Source organism: Pelobates fuscus, chromosome 4 (assembly GCF_036172605.1).
Source record: "Pelobates fuscus isolate aPelFus1 chromosome 4, aPelFus1.pri, whole genome shotgun sequence".
NCBI lineage: Eukaryota > Metazoa > Chordata > Amphibia > Anura > Pelobatidae > Pelobates > Pelobates fuscus.
In genome coordinates this window covers 313,669,113-313,683,457 of record NC_086320.1, presented here as the reverse complement: position 1 = coordinate 313,683,457, position 14,345 = coordinate 313,669,113, and the positions used below count along the sequence as shown (strand labels likewise).

At 44.4% G+C, this 14,345-nt stretch overlaps 1 protein-coding gene across 2 annotated transcripts in view; it reads right to left on the bottom strand.

Moving 5' to 3' along the window:
- TBC1D5 (TBC1 domain family member 5) overlaps window positions 1-14,345 on the bottom strand; it is a 571,110-nt gene that overhangs the window by 281,976 nt on the left and 274,789 nt on the right. For both annotated transcript variants that reach the window (XM_063452310.1, XM_063452309.1), the window contains exons 7-8: window positions 6,429-6,518; window positions 6,230-6,304 (exon numbers count right to left, since the gene is read on the bottom strand). In XM_063452310.1, coding sequence (XP_063308380.1) covers window positions 6,230-6,304; window positions 6,429-6,518 — 165 coding nt within the window. The remainder of the gene's footprint in view (window positions 1-6,229; window positions 6,305-6,428; window positions 6,519-14,345) is intronic.

Genomic DNA, 14,345 nt, shown 5'->3' with positions numbered 1-14,345 from the left:
TTATTTTAAGCAGATGTGCCTTTGCATGTAATCAATGTTTCAGTCCAACTACTATGACATATTAAGGAAAGCTTGGTAATGGGACTGAAATGGTGAATGTATGTTGGGCACAACTGTAAAAAATTGACGTTATCTTGTTTACTTTGAAGTCCTGTGGGTGCGCTCTTCACTTTTAAATATGTTATTGTGCTGGAGTGTGCACCTACCTAGCAACAAGACTGGGCCAATATCTGCTCATTACATATGGTACATATTAATGACATTTCTCTGTGTATTATGCATATATAAATGTACATGAATATATGTGTAAATATAATAGACATAATTATATATATATATATATATATATATATATATATATATATCTAATACACACATTAATATACATGTCATATACCAGTGGAGGATCCAGAGCCTGATCCCGGGAGGGGCACTTGTAGATTATTTAAAGAAAAAATCCATGCACAATAACCACTACTGCTCTGTGTAGTGGTTATGGTGCAAGGAGTGCCGGTGTTCTATCAGTCTGCTATACCTCGTCAGATTTCTATACCCTCGTCACTTCCGGGGAGGGGAAACAGCTGGATCCTGTGCTGCACATGCATGCTAGCACTCCTGCTACTCCTCTACAGCCAGGTCCTGGAAGGTAAGTAAAACTAGTGTTACACTTTCATTATATTTAGTGCATTCACTAAGCTTAGGCACACGGGACATTTAGGGTTAAGTGAGGGTTCAAATTAGGGTTAGGTAAGTGCTTCTAACCTCTCTCACTCTCTATTCTTACCCTAACCCTTGGGGTAAGGGTTAAAATAGAGTGTGAGAAATCCCTATTTAGTGATATTCCCCTATTGTGAAATATCACTAAATGTGAACAAGTCCCTAATCCTAACTCTAATTTGAACCCTAACATTACCCCTAAATGTCCCATGTCCTAAGCTTAGTGAATGCACTAACTATAATGAAAGTGTAAAACTAGTTTTACTTACCTTCCAGGACCTGGCTGTGGAGGAGTAGCAGGAGTGCTAGCACGCATGTGCAGCACAGGATCCAGCTGCTTCCCCTCCCCGGAAGTGACGAGGGTATAGAAATCTGACAGGTATAGCAGAATGATAGAACACCGGGACCCCCTCACAGAGTAAGTAGTCAAACCGTTTAAGAACAGTTTGACAACTTACCTGGGGTTTGCTGGGATATGGGGCTGTAGTAGGGTATAGGAGCAGTGGTACAATGTGTGAGGGGTGCAGTGTGTGTGAAAGGTTCAGTGTATGTGTGTGTGGGGGGTGTAGTGTGTGAATGTGTAGCGTGTGTGGGGAAATGTTTGTATGGGGGGGGCTGTGAATGTGTGTGTGTGTGTGCATGGGGGCAGTGTGTATGGAGGCACTGTGTGTGTGTATGAGGCAATGTGTGAATGTGTATGGTGTGTGTGTGGGGGGGCAGTGTGTGTATGGGGGGCAGTGTGTGAATGTGTATGGTGTGTGTGTGTGGGGGCAGTGTGTATATGGGGGGCAGTGTGTGAATGTGTATGGTGTGTGTGTGGGGGCAGTGTGTCTATGGGGCTAGAGTTCACTCTCAACACTGCGACCACCAGGAACTCGTGGTGAGAGTGAACTCTAGCCCATAGCTCCAGGGCTAGAGTTCACTCTCGTGAGAGCCGGAGCAGTGCCGTGGTAACCGCGGCAACCCTTTGTGCTCATGCGAGAAGGACGCAGAGGAGCTGCAGGCTGACCTCCCGGGTCCTTTCTCCCTCCCCTGCCGGCTCCACCCTTTCCCTTTGTCTCTCTCTCCCCCACATCTCTCTTCCTCTCTGTCTCTCTCTCCCCCTGTCTCTTTTTCCTCCCTCCACCATCTCTCTATCCCCCCTCTTTCTCTTTCCCCCATCCTTTCACTGTGCCCCTCTATTTTATTTGCCCCCTCCCCTTGTGTCTCTTTATGTCCCCCTCCCCTTGTGTCTCTTTATGTCCCCCTCCCCTTGTGTCTCTTTATTTCCCCCTTCCCCTTGTGTCTCTTTATTTCCCTCCTCCCCTTGTGTCTCTTTATTTCCCCCCTCCCCTTGTGTCTCTTTATTTCCCCCCTCCCCTTGTGTCTCTTTATTTCCCCCCTCCCCTTGTGTCTCTTTATTCCCCCCCTTGTGTCTCTTTATTCCCCCCCCTTGTGTCTCTTTATTCCCCCCTCTTGTGTCTCTTTATTTCCCCCCCCTTGTGTCTCTTTATTCCCCCCCTTGTGTCTCTTTATTCCCCCCCTTGTGTCTCTTTATTTCCCCCCTCCCCTTGTGTCTCTTTATTTCCCCCCTGCCCTTGTGTTTCTTTATTTCCTCCCCCTTGTCCTTGTGTCTCTTTATCCCCCCTTGTGTCTCTTTATCCCCCCCTTGTGTCTCTTTATCCCCCCCCTTGTGTCTCTTTATTTCCCCCCCTTGTGTCTCTTTATTTCCCCCCCTTGTGTCTCTTTATTCCCCCCCTGTGTCTCTTTATTTCCCCCCCTTGTGTCTCTTTATTTCCCCCCACTTGTGTCTCTTTATTCCCCCCCCCTTGTGTCTCTTTATTTCCCCCTAACCCTAACATTACCCCTAAATGTCCCATGTCCTAAGCTTAGTGTCTCTTTATTTCCCCCCCTTGTGTCTCTTTATTTCCCCCCCTTGTGTCTCTTTATTCTCCCCCCCCCTTGTGTCTCTTTATTTCTCCCCTCCCCTCCCCTCCCATTTACCTGATTGAGTGGGGCTGGGGCCGGCCGCATTCCGCGCTGGAGCCGCCGGACCGGGTGGCAGCCTCGCCGGTCCGGCGGCACTGCTTTCACTAATGCAGACACGCTGGGGGCTGATGGAGGAGGGAGGAGCATGTCTCTGTACCATGCTCCCTCGCGGTTCCCACAATTCCCAGCACAGGAACCGCGAGGGAGCATGGTACAGAGACATGCTCCTCCCTCCTCCATCAGCCCCCAGCGTGTCTGCATTAGTGAAAGCAGTGCCGCCGGACCGGCGAGGCTGCCACCCGGTCCGGCGGCTCCAGCGCGGAATGCGGCCGCCGACCGGCCCCTTCAGAGTATGTGCCACCGGACCGGCCACCCGGTGGCACATACTTGTTCAGAGCAGCCCCCAGGTGCCGCGGCCCACCGGGAAAATTCCCGGTATCCCGGTGGGCCAGTCCGGCCCTGCTGTTCGGTAGAAAGCACCCCACGAACTGGGGGATTCATTCGAATCCTCCCCAGGCTACATAACACAAGTAATTCACATGTTTTCATTCCCTTGTTTGTGACCGACCGCAGGGCCAAAATACATGGAACCGTTTTCGGATACTTTACCCATGCGGTCGGTCAAATCTGTACCTGGTCATAACTCCCGAACCCCTGGTCCGATCTGGGTGATTTTTGAGTATGTTGCTCACCCAGATCAGGGCTATCAGAGGATACCATTTTTAAAGGGATATCCCTACGTTTAGGGGTACATCCAGAAACTGGGGGAATTTGGGTACAGTATAAGGGGATTATGATGTAAGAGGAGGGGAGGAGATGTGTGGGAGGTTACTAATCCCCGATTGGATACTGTACTAATTGTTGGAAACCCCTCCCTTGCATGGGAGCATGCTTTATAAGGCACTGTGAAATAAAGCTCGTCAGTTCTGCTCCTGAAACGGTGTGTCGTCCAGTTATTGGGAGTGCTGTGGGGATACTGCTGTGTTATTTTGCCTGCTGGAAACTCTGCCTATGGATTTACTATTGCCTTGTTCCTGAGCCCCACTGGGATCTTACGTGGAGAATAGCTGTGGGATATCAGCTCTCCGCTACACCCCCATTTTCCATTCTCATGTAGGGCCCCCACCCGTCACTCATGGATTGGGGCCGGGGACAATAGCTCCCCCCTATTGATATTTAGGGCCACCACCTGCCGCTTAGGGGGGCAACAGGGCAACAGTATCTCACAAAAGTGAGTACACCCCTAACATTTGTGTAAATATTTTATTATATCTTTTCGTGTGACAACATTGAAGAAATTACACTCTGCTACAAAGTAAAGTAGTAAGTGTACAGCCTGTATAACAGTTTAAATTAGCTGTCCCTCAAAATAACAACACACAGCCATTAATGTCTAAAGTGAGTACACCCCTAAGTGGAAATGTCCAAACTGGGCCCAATTAGCCATTTTCCCTCCCAGGTGTCAAGTGACTCATTAATGTTACAAGGTCTCAGGTGTGAATGGGGAGCAGGTGTGTTAAATTTGGTGTTATCGCACACTCTCTCACACTGGTCACTGGAAGTTCAACTTGGCACCTCATGGTAAAGGACTCTCTGAGGATCTGAAAAAAATAATTGTTTCTCTACATAAAGATGGCCTAGGTGATTAGAAGATTGCCAAGAACCTGAAACTGAGCTGCAGCATGGTGGGCAAAATCATAAAATGGTTTCACAGGACAGGTTCCACTCAGAACAGGCCTCGCCATGGTCTACCAAAGAAGTTGAGTGCACGTACTCAGCGTCATATCCAGAGGTTGTCTTTGGGAAATAGACATATGAGTGCTGCCAGCATTGCTGCAGAGGATGAAGGGGTGTCGATGTTTAGACCATACGCCGCACACTGCATCAAATTGGTCTGCATGGCCGTCGTCCCAGAAGGAAGCCTCTTCTAAAGATGATGCATAAGAAACCCCGCAAACAGTTTGCTGAAGACAATCAGACTAAGGATATGGATTACTGGAACCACATCCTGTGGTCTGATGAGACCAAGATAAACATATTTGGTTCAGATGGTGTCAAGCGTGTGTGGCGGCAACCAGGTGAGGAGTACAAATAAGAGTGTGTCTTGCCTACAGTCAAGCATGGCGGTGGGAGTGTCATGGTCTGGGCCTGCTTGATTGCTGCCGGCACTGGGGAGCTACAGTTCATTGAGGGAACCATGAATGCCAAAATGTACTGTGACATACTGAAGCAGAGCATGATCGCCTCCCTTTGGAGACTGGGCCACAGGGCAGTATTCCAACATGATAACGATCCCAAACACACCTCCAAGAGGACCACTGCCTTGCTAAACAAGCTGAAGGTAAAGATGATGGACTGGCCAAGCATGTCTTCATGGAGGAGTGGAAAAGGACTCCAGCGGCAACCTGTGAAGCTCTGGTGAACTCCATGCCCATGAGGGTTAAGGCAGTGCTGGAAAAAATTTGGGGCCACACAAAATATTGACACTTTGGGCCCAATTTGGACATTTCCACTTAGGGTGTACTCACTTTTGATGCCAACGGTCTAGACATTAATGGCTGTGTGTTGAGTTATTTTGAGGGGACAGCAAATGTACACTGTTATACAGGCTGTACACTTACTACTTTACATTGTAGCAGAGTGTAATTTCTTCAGTGTTGTTACATGAAAAGATATAATAAAATATTTACAAAAATGTGAGGGGTGTACTCACTTGTGAGATACTGTACATCTGAATACAGCGATTTATCACAAACATGTAAAGCATGCCAGTAACAGTGAACCTTAGCAAAGCATTTCGGGAAATACAGTTAAAAAAACATCTCTAGTGCCAGTGTAAGCTCTCATTGAGACATATAGAGTCAGAACAGTTTCTTATACAAAATCTATATTATTTGAGTAACTGCTTTGACAACTTTCTTTAGAACGTTTTTGTTTATTATAACACCTTGTTCTAGGTGAATAGTTTGCGAACACAAATACAAATCTTCTATGCACATAATTATATAAACAAACCTAGGCTGTAAATAAAATCACGAACATGTATGAGATAGATAAGCTATATAGATAGACAAACAGACAGAACAACAGACAGAGAGATGGACTGACATATACATTTTAAAATACAAATTAAAGAATTATAATGTTTGTTTTTTTTTTAAATCCATGCCATACAGCAAATTTTTATTGTAATTGATGTTCAGAATTCATGGCAGCAAATATTTACAAAAGTGTAATGGTGTATTTTAGCGTGGAAATCTACGTAACAATGCCGTGATTTGTTTTGTAAATTTAAACAAAACTAACAGTGAAAGAATTGCACTAGAAAACTGCAAATTTCTTTCTTAATTGATGTTCAGCATTCATGTCAGTGTAGATACACAAAAATGTAATGCTACGTTTTAGCGTGGAAAGTGATTTACCTATTGATTTGAAAACTGTGTTTAGAATGAAACTTAACTACTTATAATGCCATCTGTTGCTCAATTAGAGAAAGACCGGATTGGCTTATGATACCAAAATCAGAATAATAATGTCTACTTACCCCTTCGTCCTGAGACAATGGATTATTTATCATTAAGTCCTGCTGGCCAGCAGCTTTTCTAGGATTTGTAATATGCTGAAATAAACAAAACAATAAATAAATTAAATAAACTCATTCTTGATCATACTTTTTTTTTTTCTTTCTCCACAAGTGATGTATCAACGGCACTGGACAATAACAAAAAAATAATATCACTTACTATTTCTTTAATCTTTTTATACCATGTTCTTAACTCTTCCGTTTTGCTTATCCATAGGCTTCTATCTTGGGGTAAAACATTTAGAAACAGCTGCCAATAAAAATGAAAATGCATTAGCAACAAGCTTTCAAAAGGACACTGATTATCATGGGAACAAAGGAAAATACTTGAAGATGAATTGAAACACACATGGAAGAAGGCTACTGAAGGAACAACATGGTGCGACGATGAGAAGTTTGGGGAGCATGGGAACAGTGGAGATTTAAGTTTAAGACTTAATTTCAAGTAAATCTATGTTATGGACATATTTACAGTAAAGTAATTTCATGTTGATAGTTTCATAAAAATACGATGCATATATTCCCCAAAGGTTTTGGACTAGACTATAAAGACCAAAATGTCTTTACATCCCTGCTTCTATGGTGCATTTTTTTTTTTTTTTTGAGACACCACTACATCATTAGTGCTATCCTCAAAACCAGGCCTGATTGAGGGTGCTAAAGCACAGGTTTGCATAACACAGATTTAGACCAGAGTTGGCCAACTTTGATCCTCCGGTTGAACTGCAAATCAATTAAAACAGTGCCAGATATCAAAAGATCTACACTTGTTAATTTTTTATCTTTCCTCATTAGGTAGATAACAAAAACAGGTAACATCAGAAAGAAAAGTTTGGAAGACCTGTGATAAACACATGGAGGACTACCGATAGGTAATCCATGCGTAGTCAACTATAACTCCTAGGTTATCATATTGAGACACACATGGGTAGTGTCCAAAAATGTGAGTGTCACTGCTGACTTCTGGGGTCATAGCAGGAAAAAGACTTATGCTACATGTGGTATGAGTGGAAGGTGAGATCTACTATAATATATTGTACAATAAATATTTGAAAAGTACAGAAATAAGGCCTCAATTTAATATTGTTGGATACGCTTTCCAAATGATAAATATAAAGCTGTATTCCTGGCACTATCGCTCCCCCTGTCTCCCCACTCCCTCGTGCGCCCCCCTCCCCAGTGAATAAATGGTTAAAAACCCTTTATTTACTTACCTGATCCCAGAGCGGGCTCTAATGCGCATGTGTGGCAAATGCCTCGCGCGCATAAGACCTCCCCACAGGACAGCATTGAATCAATGCTTTCTTATGGGGAAAAATCTGACGCTGGACGTCCTCATGCAGAGTGTGAGGATGTCCAGCATCAGATACCGGACCAAAGGTTTCAAACCAGGAAACGCTAGTGGCTGTCTGCTACAGTTACATTTGTGATGTCTCACTACACATTACACAAGGCAAGTGACGAGAAGGGGCAATATTTATTCTCACTAGGCTACTTAACTCAGCAGATAAACAAATAGTCAAATTACTAGAGCTTTTACAGCAATTTGACCTTGTTAGCAGACATCAATTGCCCCATGATAAACATACAAAACCTGGGGACAACAACCAAATCTCTACACAAATCATCTACAGAAAATACAGAAGTTGGATTTCTTTCCTACACTACATAAGCACAGATTTAGTAATTCAGTGGAAAATTCAGAGCTGATTATTATTACTCCAGAAATGAAGCTCTTTAAAATTCTTAAAAGTTATTTTTTGCACACAGCAATACTGTTACATGTTACAGCTAAAGCAGAATAGCTCTGGCATGCGTATGTTTTAGCTGTACATAACTGCACGCTATGTTATAGTCAAGTCTATTAATTACATTCAAATGTGATGATTTTAGCAATATGCATTGCTCTCTTAGATCATATTGTGTTCTTTATTTCCTATAATTACTGGCAGAAGTCAATATGTTTGACTGTCCTATAGTCACCTGTTCTGCAGTGTTAGGTATTTTTGGCCAATACATTTAGATCTCAGAATTGTTTGTGTGCATAAAATTAAGTGATTAATATGATTAGGTGTTTTGGCTAATATACTTACATCTAAAAATTGCTTGCATGCAGAAAATAAGTGAGTCACCAGATTTAAATACATTTAATATATAGATTTGTATTAATTATGGTTATTGCACCGAGCTGGGTATTGTAAGCCTGTATTTTAAAACTGTTTACATTTAAACGCAACTTTGATATGGTCATTTAATAAAGGTTCAGAATGCATATAAAATCTAATTTAAAAGGACACTCTAGAGTCTTACAGCACTTTATATCTGTGAACAGTGAGCCCTCTTTTTTCATAGAAATAGAAATTGGCACTTTTATAAATTAACCTTGTTATCACCTCAGCTTTCAAACAGACAAAATGCCCTGTTACTTCCTGGTTTGTTTAGCTTTTCTGCTCAGAGGCAGAAAATGACCCAGAGCACCTGCCCTGCAAAGACTTTTTATTGACCTGCATTGAAATGTCTGTAATTGGACAGCCAAATAAAATCTGGGCTTGGTTAGAAGGAGGGAGCTTGCAAAAGTATCAGACGAGAGAACTGCAGCTTCTGCAAGCTCTTTTTATATATACTCATTTGTAACGGCTACCCAGATATGGAGAGGGTATCTGCCGCTGGAGACGTCCTTTTCCTTGCAAGCTGCTGTGGAGAAGTCAAGCTGGTATAATCCCATCCACGATATCCAGAGAGAATCAGGTTCAGCTGCAAACAGGAACAGAGTAATCTTCCCAAATAATCCCCTTCCAAGAACGAGACGAGGCTACGTTTTGAAGGGTCAAGATGAACTGAGGACTGGAACATCCAGCCTGCTTTTTATTAGGAACAGATACATACAGGACACTCCCAGGGGGAGGATGAAAACAACCAATAATACATATGGTAACACCCCCACGTCTCCACCCCTCAGATAACTACATAACACAATTAAAATGTCCACATTTTGACCCGAGTTCTGGATGTACCCCAAAAACGGGGGGTACAGCTTTAAATCCGGTATCGCTGGATAGCTCTCCTTCAGGGGACCCATATATCCAAAAATCAGCCCATTCGGATGTATAGTTCGGGAGATACAGTGTTCCAAAGTTTTGACCGACCGCACAGACCAACTAGCCGAAATTAGTTCCATGAGTTTTGGCCTTGCGGTCGGTCTCCGTTCGCACGGTAAAAAGACCCGAAAACCTGGTCATCCATACGAATCTCGGGGGTCGCTGAAATCCCCATAGATGGTGAAGTAGAACTACCGAATGGTGGGACGTTCGGTAGTTTCCATACGAATTTACGGAGGTCTGGAGGACTCAGCGGTGTTCGCCTGTTTGTGTATCCGTTTTCAGTTCCATGCGGTTACAGGCAAACACCGCTGTTCGTGCACAAGATGGCCGCGAACACGTGTAAAAGTCCCGAAATGGCGGCCACCCATATTTTACACACAGAATTCGTACGGAACCATGCGAACAGGAGACAATGGAATGAATGGAAGTTTAAACTGTAATTCTCTTGTTTGTTTCAAAGTTACTAGGGACTTGTAAGGATCCGTTACATCATTAAAAAAAGAATGCATAATTAAATGCATACATGTTTTAATGTATACTCTTTATACACTGGTCAACCACAACATTAAAACCACCTACCTAATATTGTGTAAGTCCCCCTCATGTTGCCAAAGCAGCTCTGCATTGAGGCATGGACTTCACAAGACCTCTGGTCGTGTCCTGAGGTATCTGGCACCAAGACATTAGCAGCAGATACTTAAAGTCCTGCAAGTTGTGAGGTGAGGCCTCCATGGAGCAGATTTGTTGTTCCAGAACATCCCACAGATGCTCAATCGGATTGAGATCTGTGGAATTTGGAGGCCAAGGTAACACCTTGAACTCTTTGTCATGTTCCTCAAACAATTCCTAAAACATTTTTTGCCTAAAAGATTGTGCAGAAAGAGGCCACTGCCATCAGGGAACACCTGTACTATGAAAAGGTGCATGTGGTCTGCAAAAATCTCTAGGTAGGTGGGTTTCTCAACAGAACATTGCCAAGAGGATAACACTGCTTCGGATGGCCTGCCTTACTTCTTCCCATAGTGCAACCTGCTGCCATCTCTTTCCCAGGTAAACGACGCACACGTACCCAGTCATCCACCTGATACGAAAGAAAACCTGGTTCACCAGACAAGGCAACCTTTTTCCACTGCTCCATGGTCCAGTTCTGACACTCACGTCCGTCCCATTGAAGGTGCTTTCAGCAGTGGACAGTGGTCATCACGCGCACTCTGTGGTCTGCGGCTACGCTGCAAACTGCGCTGCGCTGTGTGTTCTGGCACCTTTGTGTTATGGCCAGCATTACATTTTTCAGCATTTTGAGCAACAGTAGCTATTCTGTGTTATTGGATAAGACAGGTTAGCCTTTAGCTCTCCACATGTGTGTCAGGATCTTACCTGAGATGGGAGTCTGTAGCACAGATATGTTGCTCACCCTTGCAAATAGACATTGTCCAAGGTGACCAGATAGGAAACCAGCTGGACTGTGAATCTGTGCACGGGGGCTGTGCAGGATAAAGCGAAAGAACCCTGACAATGTGTCAATGAGCCTTGGGCCTTGTCCATGACCGTGATACCTGTTCACCGGTTGTCTTTCTTTGCACCACTTTTGGTAGATGCTAACCATTGCATACCAGAAACACTCCACAAAACTTACCATTTTGGAGATGCTCTTAAACAGTTGTATAACCATCACTATTTGGTCCTTGTCAAGGTCACTCAGATCTTTTCACTTGCCCATTTTTCCTGCTTCCAACACATGAAATTCAAGAACTGACTATTTGCTTGCTGCCTAAAATATTCCACCACTTTACAGATGCCATTGTAACAATATAGTCCATGTTATTCACTTCACCTGTCACCTGTCACGCAGAATCACTACGCACAACAGACTACTTTCGATACATCCAACTAAGAGACCTAGCACGGATGCCTATGATCAAGCAAGCTGGAACAGCACCCCCGACGCCATTGTAAAAGCAATGCTTCGACGCACCCATTCACACTGGGCAGATTTCCGACATCAACAACACTTTAACCACGCACCCATCCCAAATCAACCTCACCTACATCGCAGTGTGGGAACGAGACATCAGAACACCAGAGGATCCAGGTGACTGGCAGGCGATCTGGGCAGCAATTGGACCCCTCACCATATACGTCACTCATTAAGGGCAGGCGTATAAAACCTTACACCGTTGGTATTTGACACCATATTGACTCCATAAAATGAGCAAACTACCAAGCGGGTCCTGCTAGAAATTACATGGAGAAACAGGCCCCTATCGCCACTGCTGGTGGCCATTCCCCAAACTTAAGCCCTTGTGGAATGAAGTACACCAACTCATAGAGAAAATTATTGCAAAGCCCGTCCCAGTGGACCCTTGTACAATGCTGCTGACCAAGCCGGATGTGTCCCTCACCAGAAGTGAAAACAAACTTGTCGCAAGAATAACCATGGCGGCTAGACGGGCGATAGTGGAACCATGGGCGGATCAATGCATCCCAACAATGGCAACAATGATACGCAAACTGAAAGAGACGCAAAACCTCGATGAGCTCACAGCACAAATACATGACTCCTTCAATGCCTTCCATAAGACATGGGACCTCTGGGACACCAACTACACTGGAATAGACAAGAGTATAGCACCATCTTAAATCAATTAACAAGCACATCTTCTCGAAGTATCACCCCTGACCACCGTCGAACCCATAAGGCAAGACCTGATAGATGACTTTGAAACCCTAACCCAACAATCGGGCCACACAGCTGCCCGAACAGGGTGCCACTAGCAAGCCCACACCCACCCTTCCCTGTCCATCTTTCCCCTTTCTTTTTTCATTTTTTTTTCTTTCTTTCTTTCTTTCTTTCTTTTCATGTCTTTCACTGCACCCTCTCCCTTTCCTCTTACTCTCCTCTCCAGTCTCTCTTCTCCTCTTCTCCATTACTCATGCTAGACGTCTACTCTCCTGCCTCTCCCTGGCAGTACTCTATCCCACCTGGTTCCCCCTCCAACCTCGCTCAAAAGGAGGGGGGCCTGGATGCGCGGGGGTGGAGACTGACCCTAAACCCCACTCCCCTTGTACCCCTGACGGGGTCGATGTGTACACAATCTTGCCACTGGAGGGGGAGGCAGTGATCTCCAGGGGGATTACAGCACAGCCAACAGACCTGACACCCCTCAAAACCAGAGTTGGGAATACCCACTCTGTGACCCTAAGCAAAACGCTTGCTAAACATACTACGTGACATCCCTCTCCCTACTTCCCCTATGGGAAGTCGATGGCCGGGCCCCCCCCCCGGGATGAACAGTAGATAACATTAGACCCGTATCCACCACCATCTTTCCCCTCCAACAGGGGTATGCGCGCAGGGCAGTACACGCCAAACAGAGACCACTGAGAATGCAACCCAACATCTCACCCGGTAAGCCAGGAAACATTCACGTTGCGAGGCTACACCTAAAACCCATGCACGGCTCAACCAGATCACCTGCGGATTGAAGCACATCACCCAGGGGACCCCCTAACACCCGCGACACCTGCGTAGTACATGACTGTTGCTTTTGCAAATGTTCTTACAGTTTGTAAAGGGTGTCATTAAAGGGGCGATAAACACACCATAATGACCCTCCAGTGGCAAAACACCTGTAAGGCACCATAGCTTGTGAACTGTCTTGAGCTGCATGCTTCTTTCTTCTGTAAAACTGCAAATCTTTGACATAGATAAAAAATATATAAAAAATAAAAGAACTGTAGTGTCAGTAATATACGTTTGGGTATAGTGTTAGGAATACACAACTGTATTTCTAACAAAGTAATGTCCCTCTCCCTGTGCCTCTCCTCTCATGGCAATTAAAGGGTTATAAATCCTTTAAACACTTATCCAATTCCTGTAGCAGAGTCCCTCGATACTGGCTCAGTTTCCGCCTCCTGATTGTTTCCGCCTCCTGCAACGTAATCAGACTGGCGTACCTAATGCGCAGTGAGCACCACACATTAGGCCTTCCCCATAGCATTTTTGTAAGACGCTGGATGTCCTCATGCACAGTGTGAGGAAGTCCTGCGTCGTTTAATGGAGTACAGTTATTGAAACAGCAGGAAGCGCCTCTTGTGGCTGTCTCGTTTCTCTAAAACTGCAATGTTTACAGATGCAGCGTTAAAATGACAGGGACAATGCACCCTGACTACATCAATGAAATGTGGGGGCCTGGGTGAATATCATTTTAAAGGGACATTCAAGGCACTATAACCGCTTCCTCTCAAATGAACATGCTTACGGTTCAGTGTTGAACTGTTTTCGATTGATTTAAGGCTGAATGAGGGTCTCCAGCAACCTGGCCCTTCTGTGCTGCTCCGGCTAATGCAATGCAGAGATGGGCACCAGCTACTGACTGAGAGCGCAACTGCCCCCACAGCTGAAAATGAAACAATATGGCTAAAGCAGAGTGCAAACTCTACCTTAGCCTGGCGCCTGGGCCCCTTATTAACTGTTAAATATAAATATATATATATAAGTGTTTAACAAAGCCCACAGTGAGAGTGCTATGAAGTGGATATCATATCCATTGTGTCCCTGTAAAATGTCACTACATAAATCAGGCACACTACAGACATATAATAGAGGTTTGAAAGCAATTGTGTGTTAAGACTCCCAGGTACCTTTACCTACTGGCAGCTGCTGATGCTGCTAGGTTCTAATCGCATTTAGGTTTGTGAAGTGCCACTGCCAACGTCATTATGAGTTTCACTTAATTTAGTTTTCTTAATTGCCACTATTGAGCTGATGTCAAAAGACATTAAAACAGAAACACACCAAGGCGTCACCTAGGTGACGCTGTGTCCAAGTTACATTTTTTTTTTTTAAATCACACTGTTTCACTGGCAAATAGAAATCAGCTTTGTTAAGAATTGCTTATCATATGCTCTGTCTGTTTGTTTTTAACAAAAATGAAAGAACACACTAAGCACAATAACTGCTACAAACTGCACAA